Raw genomic sequence first — 20,598 nt, 5'->3', positions numbered from 1 at the left:
CACTTGCAGATAATCATCCAGGTTCACCGGACCCAGCACTTGCATAGATGTTGGACCAACTGGCAATCACCACCCTCATCTGTGAGGTACGCCCAAAGCCCAGGATCCCATGGCATCTTTGGGTCCTGACTTTTGTGACGGAAGGAACATTCTTGAGAATGGAGGAGGCGTGGCTGATGTCCCTGAATTCTGTATCTCTACACAGGTTTCGGGGCGACAGGAATCCACTAGCTACTCCCGAGGGCTCTGGGCAGGGCATGCTTAGTGTGAGGAGTGTGTTCGGATTTCCCCGTGTTCCGCACCACTGGGGTGTCCGGATGTTGAGTAAAAAGGGCATTCCTACCCGGTTGGAAGAGTGGCAGCACGTGGTTGCTCTTGACCTTCAACCCCAGATCCGGCGCCCTCTCTTGATACCACACACTTCCAACATCCTTAGAAGGCACAAGAACACTTGTTACTGGAGAGGCATTATCTGAAACCATCCTCAAGACGCCTACGCTCAAACACACTGATGATCTTGGGTCGTGAGTTCGAGCCTCAAGTAGGGCATACGGATCACTTTAAGAAATGTGCACTCATTCGACACAACACTCCTGGGACAGCACAGGGTCACATGATCCAAGGTCCAGTCAGTGTAGACATGGGTCCTAGAAGTCCTAGGCCCCGCCCTCCCCCTGCCTCCCACGGAACACCTACTGGGACAAGCCCGGGACAAGCTCACAAAACATGCCGGAAGGAACGTCACGTCCTACGTGAAGCCCCGAGGACGGCAGTGCATTGCTGATGGGCCGTCACTGCTGTCCACACGACACCACTCCAGCCTTGCCGCACGGGGACTATGCTGGCCGTGGCTTGTTAAGAAAACCCAAAAAAGCCTCAGAAAACCCAAAATCTTCCTGGCAGATGAAACCTATAAAAATAGCAGCTACGGGGAAGAGGGGACACTGAGTCTCCGCTGTGCTGCAGAAAATCGTCATTAGCTGGTAGGAATTGGGGAATTTATAAATCCAAATGCCATAATCCCCCATTCAGAACATGGTTTGTCTGCTTGTGACCTCAAACAGCTCCCCAAACAAATCGAGGACTGTGTGTTCGCAGTGCCTTCCCCGCGAGCGCGGCCCGGAAGCAGTGGGTACCCCCGCACGGCCTTCTCGCGGGGACTCTGCTCCCGGGCTGCCGAGCCCCTCCATCCCCAGGTCCCACCGCCATCTCGCCACACTGCTAGGGGGTGACGGCAGCGGCTGGATGTTCATGATTACGTTTTGTCCAGGCACAACTACATTTCTCTTAGCTCTCTCCTAAAAGCCTCGAATGATTGTCCCTCAATTACAGATCAAAACGCACCGCAGATTGTCTTCACCTCTGAAATCAGCCAGCCACGCCCACTCCCACTTGCTTCTAGATGGCCAGCAGGTCCGGCAGAGATGGGCAGCAGCAAGAACGGGACTTCCACTCTAACCTGAATTTCGAGTGGGTATGTTTTTAGACACCCAGAAGAACTGGTAAAAGACGTCCTTTTTAATGCGACACAACCGGGGCCCTCTCACAATTTCCCACAAAGACTACATCTCTCACCATGTGTCACCAGGTGCCCCAACACCCAGACCACCAGAAGGGGGTAGATGGAGAAATTTCTCTTCCACGTAGCAGGCAGAGGGGATCAAGGCATAACACAAAAAATTGCAAGTGAACGAGGTAAAGCTACAGAATTTGCAGGTGTGACAATTTAGCAAAATACTGCATTTCTATATCTCAATTTCCTCCTTTCTGAAAGGAGTTTAGACAAAAGAAATCAACATGCCAGTTTGTAATACTGGGAGCACAGGCTTAGCTCGAATCTACTACTAACACACCCAGCAGCGAAGCATCTGACCTTAGACCCTGTGATGGCGGCCGCCAGGTATGTCTCCTTGCAAAACAAGTGTTTGAGATGCCCAAAATGCATTTCCAGACCTAACCAATGAAACAGGATGGTGACAGGTGACATCACCAAATGGCGACTTAGGTCATTCCTGACTTTGCTCCCCGGCACAAGAACAACAACTATACAAGGACAAGACCACTGAGAGAATTCTGGAACACAAGGGGGAGGCTGAAGCACCCTCCTGCACCGTGGAGACCAAGACAGACCGTATCAGAAGAATAAAGGGAGCAGCTACTCACTGTCTGCGCCTCCCCTCCCCTTGGCCTTACTTCCTCCGGTGGGAAAAACTGCCAGGGTGGCCAGCAAGCTTCCCAACATTGTGGGTCACTTCTTAGGAGCACCAACTCGGGTCCGGCTGCACCAGGATTTCAGGGGCATCTGCGGAGTTTGACCACTGGGAATCTGACAGTGACAGAGAAGGGAGGAAGGGCTTGCAACAACCAGCACTCAGATCTTGGCAGCCCAAGCTCCTACCTGCAGCTCCCAAGCAGCAGTCCCAACCAGTAGCTCTGTTCATCTGCAGAAGGAAGTTGGTGATGCGCTCTGACCAGGGGGCTCAGTGGGGAGCAGGGCTGCCTGATCTAGGTCCTCAAATGAAGCGATTTTCCAGCCCTGGAGGGAGTGGAGCCATAAGCCTGCCCAATGCTGAGTGTAGCTCTTGACCCTGCCTGACCGGAAAGTCCGGCCAGGATACGTGGAAAGCTGCACAGCCCATGACGCTGAGTCTGGGAGGCAGGCCTCAGGAGTCTGCAGAGCAAATGGGCCTGTTTGGCCAGAGAACTTGGGATGCGTTGGCTTGAGTCAAGACAACAGTCTTACTGACCTTGAAGCTCCTTCTGCTGAGCCTGGGCAGGGAAACGAATCCATAGCCCCACCCACTGCTGAATATAGCTTTCAGCCCGCCCACCAGGGAACCTCACCAGAGCACACAGGGAGCTGCCTGGACCACCCAACAGCCCTGCTTACCGTAGCACTTGAATGGAGAACCCAGAGCACACTCCCCGTCCACAGGGTAAAACCATGGGCCCCGACTAGCCAGGGAATTCAGGGTACAGTCATGCCTGACTTGGGCACCAAACACCAAGCCATGCAGGCCCTGGGGCCTTGTGCTGCTGCCCGAGCAGGGCGGAGAGGCTAATTCGTAGCCCCACCTGAGTATAGGACCCAGTCCTGCCCATCTAGAAAGCCTGACCAGAGAACCCAGGCAACTGCAGAGTCCATCCTCTAGACTCACTTTGGCAGGGAACCAAGCCAGCAGTCCTATCCAACACCCCCGGCCTCCCTGACCTCAGAGCTTGGGCAGTGGCTTCATCAAAAATAGAGCTGATAGCAAACCCTACCTGCCCAATGATGTTACTAGCAGACACATCCAGAAGCCCAAACTAAGCTGACTGATGAGGAACTGTCTCTGCTAAAGTAAACATGTACAGTCCAAAAGAAATGGAGATCTACAAACTGTCCAAGACTTCAAAATAATCCTCTTAAAGTTTAACGAATTACACAGACAACAATGTCAAAAAACAATAAATGAACAAAACGAGAAGTTCAACAAAGAAACAGAAATCCCAGAGCTGAAAATACAATGACTGCACTGAGGCATTTAATAAAGAATTTCAAAAGTAGAAGAATCAGCAACCTGGGGGAAAGGGCACTAGAAATTATCCAGAGGAGCAAAAAGAAAAAAGAATGAAAAAAGAGTTAAGAATATCTATGGGATTTACTGGACACAATCAAAAGAAACAATATTCATGTGATGGGAATTCCAGAAGATGAAAAAGAGAGTAAGTATATTTAAAGCAATAATGGCAAAAGACTTTCCAAACCTGGGAGAGAAATGGACATCCAGATCCCTGAGGCCCAAAGAACTCCAATTAGGCTGAACCCAAATAGGGATACACCAAGACACATTTTTAAAAAATCGTCAAAAGTCAAAGAATTTTGAAAGCAGCAAGAGTAAAGGAAATTACAAAGGAACCCACATAAGACTATCAGAGTATTTTTTTTTTAAGATTTATTTATTTATGGGGTGCCTGGGTGGCTCAGTCGGTTAAGCATCTGCCCTCAGCTCAGGTCATAATCTCAGGGTTCTTAAGGGCTTCCTGCTCAGCAGGGAATCTGCTTCTCCCTCTGGCCCTCCCCCCGCTCGTTCTCTCTCCCTCAATATTTATTTGACAGAGAGAGCAAGCACGGGGCAGGGCAGGGGGGGGGAAGAGGGAGAGAGAATCCCAAGCCAACTCCACACTGAGCGCAGAGAGCTCAATCTCAATCTCACAACCTGAGCCAAAACCAAGAGTCAAACGCTTAACCCACTGTGCCACCCAGGCACCCCTAATCAGAGGATTTCTAATCAGAAAGGTTTTAGGCCAGGGAAGAATAGGATGACATATTCAAAATGTTGGGGGGGGGGGAACTATCAACCAAAAAGTCTATACTTGGAAAAGCTGGCCTTTAGAAATGAGGAGAAATACTTTCCCAAACAAAAGCTGAGGTGGTTCAACATCACTAGACCTGCCTAATAAGAAATGCTAAAGGGAGTTCTTAGGAGGGAAGTAAAAAAGATGCTAAGTAACACTGAAAAAACACAGAAAGCATAAAACTCACTGATAATGGTAAATACAGTCAAAATTAGATTCTGTAACATAGTAATAGCAGTGCATAGTTCACTTACAACTCTAGTTCAAAAGTTTAAAAACACAGAAAAAAAGAAACATAACAATAATCTGTTATTAGTTACACAATATTAAAAATATGTAAACAATATCAATAACCTAAAGTGTGAGCAGGAAGATAAGTATAAGTGTAAAGTTTAGAAATCCTATTGAAGTTGTTATCAGGTTAAATAACGGTGTTATAATTTTAAGATATTTTACATAAGCTTCATGGTAACCACAAGGGAAAAATGTACAGTGATTACACAGAAGAACATGATAAAGAAGTCAAAGCATACTGATACCAAAGGACATCAAAACACAAAAAAAGACAAAATTTGAAACAAGGAACAATGGATCTACAAAACTACAAAAATGGATCTAAAAAAAATTTAACAAAATAGCAACAATAAGTCTCTACCTGTCAATAATTACTTTAAGCATAAATGGATTAAATTCTGCAATTGAAATACACAGAACACCTTGACTGTATTAAAAAACAAGATCTAATGAAATGCTGCCTACAAGACACTCACTTTAGCCTTAAAGACACACACAGACTAAGATTGAAGGGATGGTAAAAGATACTTTAAGGAAATGATATCAAAAACAAAAAAAAGGAGGAGATATATATATATCAGACAAAATAAAACTCAAAAATGGTAAAAAGATACAAAGGTCATCATAGAATGATAAAGGGGTCAATCTTTCAAGAAGATAAAACAATTGTAAATATTTATGCACCAATATCAGAGGACCCAAATATATAAAGCAAAAACTAACAGAGCTAAAAGGAAAAATAAACAGCAATATATTAATAGTTGGGGGCTTTAATACCCCACTCTCCACAATGGATGGATCATCCAGACAGAGAACCAGTAGGAAACAGATCTGAACAATACTTACAGACCAAATGGACCTAACAACCAAATATAGAATGTTGTATCTGACAAGAGCAAGCTACATATTCTTCTCAGGCACACAGGGAACATTTTCTAGGATAAACCATATGCTAGGCCAAAAAAATAAGTCTTGGTAAATTTTTTTTTTAATGATTTCTATTTGGGGCACCTGGGTGGCTCAGTAGTTAAGCGTCTGCCTTCGGCTCAGGTCATGATCCCAGGGTCCTGGGATTGAGCCCTGCATCAGGCTCCCTGCTCAGCGGGGAGTCTGCTTCTCCCTCCCCCACTCCCCTTGCTTGTGTTCCCTCTCTGTCTCTCTCAATGTCAAATAAATAAATAAAATCTTTAAAAATATATATATTTTTTTTATTTGGCACAGAGAGAGTGTGTATGTGTGCAAGAGAGCACAAGCAGGGGGAGCTGCAGAAAATGGAGAAATTCACCAATACATGGAAATTGAACACTCTCCTGAACCACCAGTGGATCAAAGAAATTAAATGAGAAAGTATCTTGAGACAAAAATGGAAACACAATCTACCAAAACTTATGGGATGCAGCAAAAGCAGTTTTGTTTTTTTTTAATTTGAGAGAGAGTGCACACATAAGCAGGGGGAGTGGCAGGCAGAAGGAGAGGGAGAAGCAGGCTCCCTGCTGAGCAGAGAGCCCAATGTGGGACTCGATCCCAGGCATGACCTGAGCCAAAGGCAGATGCTTAACTGGCAGCCACCTAAACACCAGCAAAAGCAGTTCTTAAAGAAATTCACAGCAGTAAACACCTACAGTTAGAAACAAGAAAGACCTCAAATAAACAACCCAACTCTAAGCATTAAAGAATTAGAAAAAGAACAGTGAGCCAAAAGTGAACAGGAGGGAAGAAATAATAAAGATTAAAGCAAAAGTAAATATGATAGGGGCACCTGGGTGGCTCAGTTGGTTAAGCATCTGCCTTTGGCTCAGGCCATGATCTCAGGGTCCTGTGATTGAGCCCCATGTCAGGCTCCCTGCTCAGTGGGGAGTCTGCTTCTCCTTCTGCCCCTCCCCCTGCTCATGCTTACTCTCTCTGTCTCTCTCAAATAAATAAAATCTTAAAAAAAATTAAAAAGCTAGATGTGAAAATTAAAAAAAAAATTAATATGATAGAGAACAAAAAAACTATAGAAAAGATTAACCAAAGAGATGGTTCTTTGAAAAGATAAAATTGACATTTAGCTAGACTAACCAAGAAAAAGAGAGATTGCAAATCAGCAAAATTATAAATGAAAAAGGAAACATTACAACTGATACCACAGAAGTACAAAGGATCCTAAGAGGCTACTATGAACAACTGTACACCAAATTTGTCAACCTAGAAGAAATGGAAAAAAATTTTTGTTTTGTTTTTGTTTTTCTAAGTAAGCTCTATGCTCAACATGGGGCTTAAGTCAGGACCCCAATATCAAGAGTTTTATGCTCTACTGACTGAGGCAGCCAGGCTCTCCGAAATGGAAAATTTTATTAGAAAATACAACCTACCATGTCTGAATCGAGAATAAGTGGAAAATCTAAATAGACCAATTACTAGTAGGAAACTGAATCAGCAATCAAAAATCCCCCAACAAAGAAAAGCCCAAGACCAGATGGCTTCAAAGAATGAATTTTACCAAACATTTAAAGAATTAATGTCAATCCTTCTCAAACCTTTCCAAAAACTCTGAGAGAACACTCCCAAACTCATCTTACAAGGCAAGCATTACAATGGTACCAAAGCCAAAACAGGACATTACCAGAAAAAACTATAGGCCAATATCCGTGATGAACACAGATGCAAAAATTCTCAGTAAAATACTGGCAAACCAAATTTGGCAACACATTAAGCTCCTTCATAATGATCAAGTTTATTTATTTGAGAAAGACAGAGATTTATCCTTAAGATGCAAGGATGGTTTAATATATGCAAATCAATCAGTGTAATACATCACATTAATAAAATGAAAGAAAAAATTATCTCTATAGATACAGAAAATGCATTTATCAAAATTCAACATCCACTTACGATAAAAACTCAACAAATCAGATACAAAAGGAACATACCTCAACAGAGTTAAGGCCATATATGACAAGCCCTCAGCTAACATCGTATTTAATGGTGAAAGGTTAAAAGCTTTTCCTTGAAGATCAGGAACAAGACAAGGGTGCCCAATCTCACCAATCCTATTCAACACAGTACTGGAAGTGCTAACCAGAACAATCAAGCAAGAAAAATAAGCATCAGAACTGCTGTCCCTATTTGCAAATGACATGATTTTATAGAAAGAAAATCCTAAAGACTCCACCAAAAAAACTGCTGGATCTCATCAACAAATTCAGTGAAGTTGCAGGAAACAAAATTAACATGTAAAAATCAGCAACTTTCCTATAAACTAACAACAAATTATCTGAAAAAGAAAAAAGAAAATCCCTTTTCAAAAGCATCAAAAACAACATAAAGTACTTAGGAATAAAGTTAACCATGGGGGTGAAAGAGCTCTAGACTGAAAACTACAAGACACAGATGAAAGAAATCAAGACAAATAAATGTAAAGGTATCCTGTGTTCATGGACTAAATTAATTGGACAAATATTGTTAAAATGTCCATACTACCCAAAGCAATATACAGATTCGATGAAATCCTTATCAAGATTCCAATGGCATTTTCTACTGAAGTAGAAAAAACACTCTTAAAATTTATAAGGAACCACAAAAGACCCCAAATAGCCAGAGCAATCTTGAGAAAGAACAAAGTGGGAGGCATCACACTTCCTGACTTCAAGCTGTATTAATGCTATAGTAACTGAAACAGTATTAAATATTATTAACAAATAGTGTCAACTAATATTTGATAAGGGAGCCAAGAACTCTCAATAAACAGTTGCTTCAATAAATGTTGCTGGGAAAATTGGGTACTCATACATAAAAGAATGAAACTAGACCTTTACCTTACGCCACTCCCAGAACTTAATACAAAATGGATTAAAGACTTAAATGTAAGAGTAGAAACCATTAAACTCCTAGAAAAAAACACAGGAGAAAAGCTCTTTGACATGGATCTTAGCAATGATTTTTCAGATAATCACACCTAAAGCACAAGCCACAAATAAAAAATAAGCAAATGGGACTATATTAAAAAGTTCTGCACAGCAAAGAAATCATCAACAAAATGAAAAAGCAACATATCAATTGGGAAAAAAATATTTGCAAACCCTATATCTAATAAGAGGTTAACATTCAAAAATATAAAACTCCTACAATAGCAAAAAAAAAAAAAAATGAAAGAAAGAAAAGAAATCCAACTAAAAACTGGACAAAAGACCTGAAATAGACATTTTTCTAAAGAAAATATACAAATGGCCAACAGGCACATGAAAAGATGCTGAACATCACTAATCATTAGAGGAATGCAAATTAAAATCACAATGAGGTATTCTGATGCTATTAGAATTCTGGCTAGCATCAAAAAGAAGTAACAAATGCTGGCAAGGATGTGGAAAAAAGGGAACCCTTGTGCACTGATGGTGGGTTTGTAAACTGGTACTGCCACTACAGAAAATGTGGAGTTTTCTCAAAAAAATTAAAAACAGAATTACCAAGTGATCTAGCAATCCCACTTCTGGGAATATACCCGAAGTAAATGAAAACAGTATGTGTAAGAGCTATCTGCACCCCATGGAAACAACCTAAGCGTCTATCGACAGACGAGTGAATAAAGATGTGGATGGAATAGAATATTATTCTATAATGGAATACTTCAGCTGTAATAAGGATGAAATCTGCCATTTGAAACAACATGGATGGACCTTGAGGGCATTACACTAAGTGAAATATGACAAAGGAAAATACTGTATGATCTTATATGTGAAACCAAAAAAATAAAAACTCATAGAAGAAATAATATTTGTGGTTACCAGAGGCAGGGGTGGGGCAGGGGAAATTGGGTGGAGGTGGTCAAATGGTACAAATTTCAGTTCCAAGATAAGTCAGGACTGGGATGTAATGTACAGCGGGATGATGACCCTAATCCTGCTCTGTGGCATATATGGAAGGTGTATGTGGCATATATTAAGAGTAAATTCTATGAGTTCTCACCACATGGAAAAATTTTTTTTTCTATTTTTTGTACCTATAGGAGATGATGGATGTTAACTAAACTTACTGTAGTTATCATTTCCTAATATATGTAAGTCAAATCATTATGCTGTACACCTTAAACTCATGCTGTATGTCAACTATACCTCAATATTACTGGCAAATAAAACAGAATGATGTATACAGACCACCAAAAGTAGGCATACTTGGAGATAAGCTAGCTTCAGAATTTCTACAAGAAAACTAGTTTTATGTCATAAGACGTTAGAAGTTCCTCCTTACTGGCAAAAAAACAAAAACAAAAACAAAAAAACCTGGTAACAAAGACACATTGAGTTTCCCGTGTTCTAAATTACCGTGGGGACCCTCAGCTTTACATCTTCTGGGGCCATGTTTTGGGGCTGGGATATAAGAAAGAGGAAACAAAAACAGGACTATGTAAATGGATGAGACACAAATCAGAAGGATAAAGAGAACTAAAACAGCAAAAAAGCTCATCATCTGCACAAAGTACTTACTGCTCTGGGTTACCATCACACCTTTCTTGAGAACACTGAACCTTATTTTTATAATCCACTGCAATTTCAATTTACGATATGAGGACTCTAAGAACCAACCCAAAGGACCACCATACCAAGTAACAAGCAGAGGTAAGGAAAACAGGTAGTTTACCACAGAAGGCTGCAATAACCACACAGACTTCCTTCCTATATATCACCATGACTGCTAAGAACCCACATCTTTGATAATGGCTCTGAGCTCAGCCAGTGGGAAGACAGAGGGAGTCTCCCCTAGAAAAAAATCAGGGTCAAATCCCATGAGGGTTGGAACAGGGTAAAGATGACGTTCAGGTTGGCAAGAAGACTCTACCTATCTTTGTTGGAGATGGCATGAGCCAAAAGGACTTGCAAAATCCAAGAAGCTCAGTACTGATTTAGGCTTTAAAAAAAAAAAAAAAACATTAAAAATCACATGTAGTGTATCTTTATTGTCACATTTGCTAACAAGAGGCACATCTTGTGTTCCAATTGTGAGATCCATATGCTCAGCACCACAGCACAAATCACAGTCTTCAACAACATCCCAAACATGCATCCTGTGGGAGTTAAAGACCGGAGCTGCCATCTGCCATTGCCAAGGACAGAAAGAAACAAACTGAATTCACTAACATCTTAGAGTTCCTTCTACAATGATTTTATTATAAATATGTTCTTCTGGAATAAACAAATATTGCATTCAAGACTATTTATCTGCAAACTTGTTCTAAAGTAATAAAGGAAGAGAAATGGAACCAGGAACCACTTAGAAATAGAGATAAGTAGCAAAGACACTTGCATGCCATGCTAAGCGCCTTTCCCCCAGAAGTAACAGGTTAACAGGGAGTATCACATATCTCATTAGCCCATTCAATTAAAGTAAGCTTTGAGTTTGGTAATTTGCTCTTGTTCTGTAAACTGAACTGCTTCTCTCCTCAGTCCTAAGAAGTAGAATGGGAAGACAGTCTTCAGAGCCCAGCATCAACAAGAAAGATCTTGACTTTGTTAACTCTTTGCTCATGAACAAAACTGTTTGCTATTTGCCAGGAGCAATGTCAGAGTAGTCCTTCAGCACTCCAGCCAGATGTTCGTTGTGGGTCTTAAACCGTCGCTTTTTCTGTGAAGCTGGCTTTTTCCTCCTCTGAATAGGGGCCTACAAGAAAAGGTAAAAACAGAAACAGCTACTCAGAAGGGCTGAATAGCAAGGATTTACTAACGATGTGCAGAAACCTTTCTTCCTGCTAGGTGGCCCAGCTGCCCACGCCAACCCCCAACCACAGACATGCACACCGCCACCGGGAATAACGGGGCTAGCACAAGAAACTCCCCAGAATGATTCTCGATACTTAGGTTTAAAAATACATCCACCATTACCAATAAAAAAAGATCTGAAGTAAATAAGGCAAAATACCGAAATACAGCAAAATTGGGAAGTGGCTACGCACACAAAGATTTGTTAAATATTATTCTCCACTCTTTTCTGTGTCCTTGAAATTTAAAATCACATTTTTAAAAGAAAGTCAACAAACTAAGCAACGATAGGAGAAAATAACTCATAAAAAAGTGCTGCAATTACACTAATTCATGGAGATCACTGGGCAATAAATTCAACCTTTTAGGGAGTCCTACAAATTCACTGAATAAAACACACACACACACAAAATCCCAAAGAAGGCAAGCTACAAAGACTGACGGTAGACATGGGAAAGGGGGAGGAGCAGAGCAGCTACAGTTAGGGTGTTGGTGAATTATCCCCCAAACTGGGTTTGTCCTTGGACTACAGACAACTGATTAGCTGGCAGAAGGCAATTCACAAGTCATCTTTCCATTACAAACCCCTCCTTTGATCGGGCTTTGGGACTATACAGTATCTGGTTCCTAAGGAATCTGAAAGTCAACAAGGACAACAATGTGATCAGGGCTGAGGCGGAGCCAGGGACCAAGACCACAGGGAGCAAGGGGGAGGGGAGCACAATTAAGGTCTTAAAGGCCAAGATGACGAAGCAAGCTCCTTTTAGAAACTGGGAGGGCAACATGTGGGCACTAGAAAATGCTGGGTATGACTCGACCTTAAGAGTAGTCCCTGCTAAGACAGGGGCTGGAGGGGTAATGAGGAAAGCTCTCACATGCCTGGGCCGCAGCACCCGGGGACAGAGATCCACTGGCCCCCCATAAATCAGACATGATCTGGTTTGCATCTGACCAAGATCACTGATTAGGACACTGAGAAAAAACTGGAAGAGAGAACCAACTACCCGCTCTTCAGAGAGAACAGGAAGCAGGCTCACAGTTCAAAGAACAGAGGATTACTTTTTTTTTTTTCCTCAAGAGACCACATACCACTTTCTTTGGTCCGGATTCCTGCATGGAAGAAATACCCTGTCGCTTCAGATATTCTTCAATTTTCTCCTCATCCATTGAATCCACAGTGACGCTCCTCCAGAGTTTCTGAAACTCTGCCAACAAGATAGTAGTGATTTTACAACAGATGTTTACAAGCTATAGCATTTGTGATAAAAATCCAGGCCTCGCTATTATCTCCTCTGGTCTAAAATTGCACACCTAAGATTTCATTATAAAATCAAAGGAAGGAAGACAAGAACACTCAAATGCTGGACCGTGAGTAGCAGAAGAGGCTGGGAACAGTAGTGTTCTTTTCTGAGGCCGGTAATGAAGGGCTGTGTCCCTGAAAACTCCCTGAAGCTGACATTCTCCTTTTAGTCCAAAAAGCAGTTCTCTCCAATGAAACAGTTAAAAATTCCTGTTCAACCCCTGAGCTCAGGATACTCCATTTCCTCTCCCTATCAGTAAAAAGAAACATGAAAGGAGATAGGGAATCAAAGTTTTATATGGGGTAAGAAGCTATAACAGTTCATTAACAAGAGAGACTTTTGAAACCAAAAAACCTGGAGATGGGGGACCAAGAGGTCATAAAGACTCTTGAAGAGTTTGGCTCAGTTATTTTACAGAATGGCCTTCACTTTGGGGTTGTCTAGTATTTCCTCATGATTATATTGAAGTTATACATTTTTGGCAAGAATATCACAGAAATGACGCGCCCTTCACAGTGCAAAGGGTACATGATGTCAACGTCTTATTACTGAGGCTGATAAACTGATCGCTGGTGAAGCTGGTATCTGTCAGATTTCCCCACCATGAAGCTATTATTTTTCCCTTTGTAATTAATGAGGACCTTATGGGGAAATCTACTGAGACTAAGCAAATACTCCACTTCTCATCACACTTTTTGCTAACTTTAGCATCCACTGATAGCTCCTGCCTATAATTATTACTTGTGGGTCTGCCTATTGGCAAATTATTTCCATCATTCCTTCCAGATGTGTAAATTAGAATTCTACTGTAAGGAAGGACTATTCTTTCTCCATTTATTCAGTTGTTATTTGATGTAGTATGGACTCATGGATACTTATTTTACGGATTAGAATCGATTGCTATCACTGTTACTCAAACTTGCTGGCTCTGGTTATTCAGAGACCCTTCAGACTGTTCCTGTATCTTTTTTACTTGCTTTCCTTTTTCTTTTTGTTTTGTTGAGCACTTACTTTCTAGTACCAAAAGATGTTCCAAGCTCATCTTATATTTCCCCAAACTTGGAATCAACCATTTCGTCAAGGAGTCCGGACTGCATTTATTGGAGAATGTTATCTAGAAACCAAGATCTGAACGCTCTATTTTCTTTTTCTGTCAGTTTGGTTTTTGGCTTTTCTGTTTTCTGAAAATAGCAAATGATTAGGGGATATCAAATTTAAAAGCAGATGGATTTATTTTGGCAGAAGATCTCCAAGTATCATGAAAGTCAGGCATGCTCTAAACTATAGTAAATAAAGTAAGAACAGATTTAGAAATCTCCTAACAGAAAAGAAAAACAAGCTAGAATTTACAAATTCAGATTGGATCCTCTGAATTGAAGAGATCCCTGTCCCACTTAAGCTAACAATGAAAACTGTGTAACAAAGTATGCCAGCAAAGGAAAGGAAATAAGCAAACTCATTAAAGAGGTTTTATGTAAATTCCTAAATAACTCATTCACGTTTTGGCTATGCCCAGATCTTTCCTGTGAAACGCAAAATTAGCAGACTCGTACAGTACAGCCTGGGAACCAGATGGCCTGGGTGTGAATCCAGGCACTCCATTTACTACGTAACACGGGGCAAGTCACTTAACCCCTCTGCCTCAGTTTCCTGATCTGCAAAACAGGGATAATACCACCGGTCTCACAGAGCTGTAGACATTAGAGTTAATGTATGTATCTCCCACAAAGAAAAAAACTATACCTGTTATAGTTATCATCATCATCTGACCTCTATCATCTCTTTTGGGTGCTAAGACCTCTAACGAAAGCAGTATAAAACACCTAAGAAAAGGATTGGCTAACAGATATGGGGTGATCTCATTTATGTAAATTAGAAAAAACTAAAATTCTACAGATTTTTTTTTTTTTGTTCTTCCATCCCTGTGGTGTCCTTTATTTTTTTAATTTATTTTTTTAATTTTATGATGTTATGTTAGTCACCATACATCATTGGTTTTTGATGTGGTGATCCACGATCCGTTGTTTTCATATAACACCCAGTGCTCCATGCAGTATGTGCCCTCCTTAATACCCATCACCGGGCTAACCAATCCCCCCTCCCCCCTCCCCTCTAAAACCCTGTTTGTTTCTCAGAGTCCACAGTCTCTCATGGTTCATCTCTCCCTCCAATTCCCCCTCCCCATTTTTCCCTTCCTTTTCCTAATGTCCTCCATGTTATTCCTTATGTTCCACAAATAAGTGAAACCATATGATAATTGACTTTCTCTGCTTGACTTATTTCACTTAGCATAATGTCCTCCAGTCCCATCCATGTTGATGTAAAAGTTGGGTATTCATCTTTTCTGATGGCTGAGTAATATTCCATTGTATATATGGACCACATCTTCTTTATCCATTCATCTGTTGAAGGGCATCTCGGCTCTTTCCACAGTTTGGCTATTGCGGACATTGTTGCTATGAACATTGGGGTGCATATGGCCCTTCTTTTCACTACATCAAAAATTCTACAGATTTTTTAAGATTTATTTTAGAGAGCACGTATGCAAGAGCATGAGCAGGGGGGTGGTACAGAGGGAAAGGAAGAGGGAGAGAAGCAGAGTCCCTGCTGAGCAAGGAGCCCGATACAAACACACATACATAAATAATATCTTTTGGGGGGTGCGGAGGAACAGGGTTAAGGTTTTGTTTGAGTCGTTTCTAGCCATCACCATGTTTGATCTGGAGAGGCAAGCAAGGGAGAGAAAATTCTTGGGCCCATTTTAGAGTCTAAGGCGGTGAGGCTCAAGTGGGCTCCAGGCAGGGTCAAGGTCACAGCTAGTAGAGAAGACAGCTCTGAAGCCGCTTCGTGAAGCTGTGTCCCAGGCAACAGCGGGCCCCAGGCCTGCCTCACACAGTCATGCACAGAGAAGTGTGTCCCAGCCTGGGTGGGGATATGGCAGACCCCTCCCACCCCACCTGGCCTGCGCCCTCTTAGCTGTACCATTCCCGGTCCCCTTGGGAGCCCACCACCCAACAGGAGTGGAGATGGTAGCTCCCTGTGCACCAGTGTGGCAGCCTCACCAATTGGCCTTCACTGCCTTGATGGCACTCACAAGGTTCTGGGCCAGGCAGATACCAAAGATCTGGAGGAGGGCGATGCCCACAAAGACCCCATGCAGCCTTTAGTGCGGATGGAGCCCTGCTGCTCCAGCCCCAGTGTGAGCTATCGTGGCCATACTGGGTGTTGAGGACATCTTCTGCTGGGTCCCTGGCGCAGCAGGAGAAGGGGACCCTGCAGCGCTCCTGGCTCAGGTTCAAGTCAGTGCAGTTGAAATACAGATTGAGGGGCCAACCATTAGGCCCTCGGGCTCCACAGCAAAACCACTATTCCTGAGCAAAGAGATTCCTGACATTGTTATTGATGGAAGAAACTGAGCTGGTCTTGAATCCAGTCCTTGCATATGAAGGCCAGGATCCCTGTTGCCAGCTCCAGGAAGAAAATGAGGCTGAGAAACACGGAGAAAAGCTTGAGCAGGAAGGTGTTCTCCCACAGAGCCCCAATGCCGCTGTCAAAGCCCAGCACTGACACAACACCTCCAACCGCTTCCAACAGCCACACGGGCTCAAGGCCTCCCAGATCTGTCAGTGCTGAGATGTTGCAGAGAACGCCCTTCTCAGCCCAGGCCCAGAGGCCAATGGCCAGGAACAGGGCTCCCAGCACCCAGAAGACAATGTTGAAGCCAAAAAGGCAGTATTTCCCACAGCAGCCGACCTCAGGTTCCTGGAAGTGCAGGTGCTAGCCCAGCATGGTGAGCAGCCACCCACTGGCCCAGAAACCAGAGCTGGGGTCAGGCCAGCCCTCCAAGGGCCACCCTGGGCTAGAGCTCCCCAGGCTATACCACATCCTCGTTATCCATTCATCAGTCAATGGACACTTGGGCTGCTTCCGTATCTTGGCAATTGTAAAAATGCTGCTATAAACAGAGGGGTGCATGTATCCCTCTGAGTTCGTGTTTTTGTATCCTCTGGGTAAATACCCAGTAGTTCGACTGCTGGATGTGAGCATAGTTCTATTTTTAACTTTCTGATGAACATCCATACTGCCTTCCACAGGGGCTATACATTACTTTTAACCCATGTCTTCATATTTAAAGTGAGTTTCTTATAGAAAGTATATACCAGGGTCTTGCTTTTGTATCTAATCTGAAAATCTCTGTCTTAATTATTATGTTTAGACAATTTACATCTGTCTCAATTATTATGTTTGAACAATTTAACAGTGAAAAGTATGTTAGATGATTTTGGATGTTTAAACAGATGAAAATCTTAATTAGTATGTTTAAATGATTTACATTTAACACAATTATTAAGAATGGCTGGAATAAAATCTATCATCTTACCATTTCTATTCCATGTACTCCTTGTTTTTTTCCTTCTGTTCGGTGTTCATTTGAATTAAGTGAGTGTATTTTTTCTGATTTTCTATCTGTTATTGGCACATTATACTTTTTTACTGAGATATGACTGACACAACACTGTATTAGGTTTAGTTATAGAACACAATGATTGGATATATGTATATATAAAAAACAATTACCAAAGTAATTTAACACTCATCACCACACAATTACAATTTTTTTTTTAAGATTTTACTTATTTGAGAGAGAGCGCTCGCGCACGCACACAAAGGGAGAAGCAGACTCCCCAATGAGCAGAGAGCCTGATGCGGGGCTCGATCCCAGGACCCCAAGATCATGATGTGGGCTAAGATGCTTAGCCGACTGAGCCACCCAGGTGCCCCTACAGTTACAATTTTTTCCCTGTGATGAGAACTTTTAAGATCTACTCTCTTTCAAATGTATAATACAGTATTTTTAACTATAGTTACTTCTTTTTCGAAAACAATGGTTTTAGTAGTTGTCCTAGGGTTTATAATACACGTTTAATTAATCAGAGCCTAGCTGGCAAGTAAATTATACCAGTTCACATATAATGTAAAAATGCTATAATTGTGGGGCACCTCGGTGACTCGGTTAAGCATCTGACTTTTGATTTTGGCTCAGGTCAAGATCTCAGGGTCATGAGACTGAGCCCCATGTTGGGTTCCATGTTCGGTGGGTGGGGAGTCTGCATGAGATTCTCTCCTTTGCCCCCCGCCCCACTCCCACACACTCTCTAAAATAAATAAATCTTTAAAAATAAAAATTTTTAGGGGCACCTGGGTGGCTCAGTTGTTAAGTGTCTGCCTTGGGCTCAGGTCCTGATCCCAGAGTCCTGGGATCGAGCCCCACATCGGGCTCCCTGCTGAGCTGGAAGCCTGCTTCTCCCTCTCCCACTCCCCCTTCTTGTGTTCCCTCTCTCACTGATTGTCAAATAAATAAATAAAATCTTTAAAAAAAATAAAAATAAAAATTTTTAAAAACATGTTATAATAGTATCCTTCTCTGACCTTTGAGCTGTCATAAATTTTACTTTTATATTTGCTGTAAACATAAAATATATTTTAATACTTCTTTATAATCAGTTATCCTTCTTTTTTCTTTTTTAAGATTTTATTTATTTCAGAGAGAGCACAAGCGGGAGGGGAGGTGCAGAGGGAGAAGCAGACTCCCCGCTGAGCAAGGAGCCCCATGTGGGGCTCGATCCCAGGACCCTGGGATCATGACCTGAGCCGAAGGCAGATGCTTAACCAACTGAGCCACCCAGGTGCCCCTTTTCTTTTTTCTTAAGTAGGCTCTATACATGGAGCCCAATGTGAGGCTTGAACTCATGACCCTGAGATCAAGATCTGAGCTGAAATCAAGAGTCGGAGACTTAACCAACTGAACCACCCAGGTGCCCCTTGAGCTCAAAGCAATTAATAAGAAAAAATTTTTAGTATACTTTTAAATGTTTTAATTAGAAAAACACAAATTTTATATTCACCCGCTACAACACACCTACTTATCTGTATAGATCCAAGTTACTATCTAGTATCACATCCCTTTTGCCTGAAAGAATTTCCTTATTGAATCTGGTAATGCAGGTCTTATGATAATGACTTATCTCAGTTTCTCTGGTACCATGAGAATATTACTCTGAAATTCTCCTTCATTTTTAAAAGACTGGTTTTAGGGTGCCTGGGTGGCTCAGTCGGTTAAGCCTCTGCCTTTGGCTCAGGTCATAATCTTGGGGTCCTGGGATAGAACCCCACGTCACACTCCCTGCTCAGTGGGGAGTCGCTTGTCCCTCTCCCTCTGCCCCTCCCCCCCCCCCTCTCATTCTCTAAAATAAATAAAATCCTTAAAAAAAAAAAATTGGTTTTGCTGGGTACAGAATTCTAGGTTGAAAGTTCTTCCCTTTTGCGGTGCCTGGGTGTCTAAGATGGTTAAGCATCGGATATGACCCGAGCCAAAGGCAGATGCCCAACCAACTGAGCTACCCAGGTGCTCCTACCTTCAGTATTTTCTCATCATCATCAACTTTCAGCAGTTTGAATATAAATGCCTGGGTGCTTTTCTTGTCATTTGTTTTGGAGGATTATCTTGCCTCATTCTCTGAGCTTCTAGGATCTTTGGTGCAGCGTCTACCATTAGTTTTTCAAAATCCTTGGCCATTATTTCTTCTGCCCTATTCTCTTTCTCTTCTCCTTCTGGGATTTAAATTATACATTCTGACCATGTGATATTATCTTGTAACTTCCTCTCTGCATTTTAGTTTAGATAATTTGCACAGGCCTATGTTCAAGTTTACTGGTTCTTCCTTTGGTTATGCCAAGTATACTGATGAGCTTATTGAAGGCATTCTTTGTCTATTACTGTGTTTTTCACTACTAAAATTTTCATTTGGGGGCACCTGGGTGGCTCAGTCAGTTAAGAGGCTGCCTTCAGTTCAGGTCATAGCCTTGGGGTTCTGGGATCAAGCCCCACATTGGGCTCCCTGCTCAGCGGGGAGTCTGCTTCTCCCTCTCCCTCTGTGCTCTCCTCTCTCTCTCTCAAATAAAAAAAAAATCTTAAAAATAATTTTCATTTGATTTTCTTATAATGTCTACCTCTGAAATATCCTATACAATCGTGCATGTTGCCTGCCTTTTCTACCAGAGGCCTTAACATATAAATCATAGTTATCTTAAATTCCATGTCAAACAATTTCCAGTACCTGTGTCCCACGAATTTTGTTAATTCCCTTGTCTCAATACTCTATCGCTTTTCTCCTTGTTTTTATGCCTGATACACACACACACACAAATATATACTGAACGCAGGATATCCTCTGTAGGACAACTGAGACTGAGATAAACAGTCTTTGTGTCTGGATATGACCCTATCTTTCCTTATGCTAGGCCTTTAGGGTGTGGATGTAGCCATTCTATTGTCAGAACAGGAGCTTGGTTTGGAATCTGCTGCTGCTGTGGATACCTATAATGCACCACAGGCTTCAAACTGCTCTAGCCACACCTTGTGTTTAGCGTAGAGGCTTGTTTGCCAGAGAGTTTTTCTCAGTGTCTACTCAACCTACAGTTTTAGGTCTTCCATTTAGCATGCATCTCATACAGTCTCTCTGCCTCCAAGCTCCTGCAACTCTCACAGAACTCCATTGTTACCCATTACTCTACATCTGTTAGCCTGGTATGGAGTGGGAGTTCTCTGAAATTCTGACTAAGCCGTGGTGACAGTCAAGTACTATGTTCTTGGTATCTGGCATATGGCCTTCTCAATGTTCCTGCCCATCCCCCTGTGCTGAAGTCCTGGGCCCAGCACATGTTCCTGCCCCTTCCCCAGGGGTGGAAGGCTTTCTTTCTGTTCCATTCCCCCTGCAGGTTAGGGCTTCTGTCTCACAGCAGAGAGGCAGGAAGAAGCTTCAGACAGGGCTTCATGGTCTTTCCTGAAGCATCTACCATTGCCCTCCTGCAGGCCTGCCCAATGAGGACAGTACCCAGTCCTATCCTCTCTTTTTTATAAGCATCCAGTGAAG

The 20,598-nt window shown here is 42.3% G+C and overlaps 1 protein-coding gene and 1 pseudogene across 2 annotated transcripts in view; both read right to left on the bottom strand.

The window, feature by feature from the left end:
• Positions 1–10,544: 10,544 nt before the first annotated feature.
• Positions 10,545–20,598, bottom strand: part of GTF2E2 (general transcription factor IIE subunit 2) — a 66,517-nt gene continuing 56,463 nt past the window's right edge. The window contains exons 7-8 of the mRNA XM_032413468.1: positions 12,453–12,568; positions 10,545–11,265 (exon numbers count right to left, since the gene is read on the bottom strand). Coding sequence (XP_032269359.1) covers positions 11,149–11,265; positions 12,453–12,568 — 233 coding nt within the window. The 3' untranslated portion in view covers positions 10,545–11,148. The remainder of the gene's footprint in view (positions 11,266–12,452; positions 12,569–20,598) is intronic.
• On the bottom strand, positions 15,353–16,453 carry LOC116637863 (annotated as a pseudogene). Its single transcript, XR_004300543.1, has one exon. The product of XR_004300543.1 is annotated as a tetraspanin-17-like (transcript).

Source organism: Phoca vitulina, unplaced genomic scaffold (genome assembly GCF_004348235.1).
Source record: "Phoca vitulina isolate PV1807 unplaced genomic scaffold, GSC_HSeal_1.0 scaffold15, whole genome shotgun sequence".
NCBI lineage: Eukaryota > Metazoa > Chordata > Mammalia > Carnivora > Phocidae > Phoca > Phoca vitulina.
Note: the sequence above shows the minus strand (reverse complement) of the source record. Positions and strands in the feature narration are given on the sequence as shown.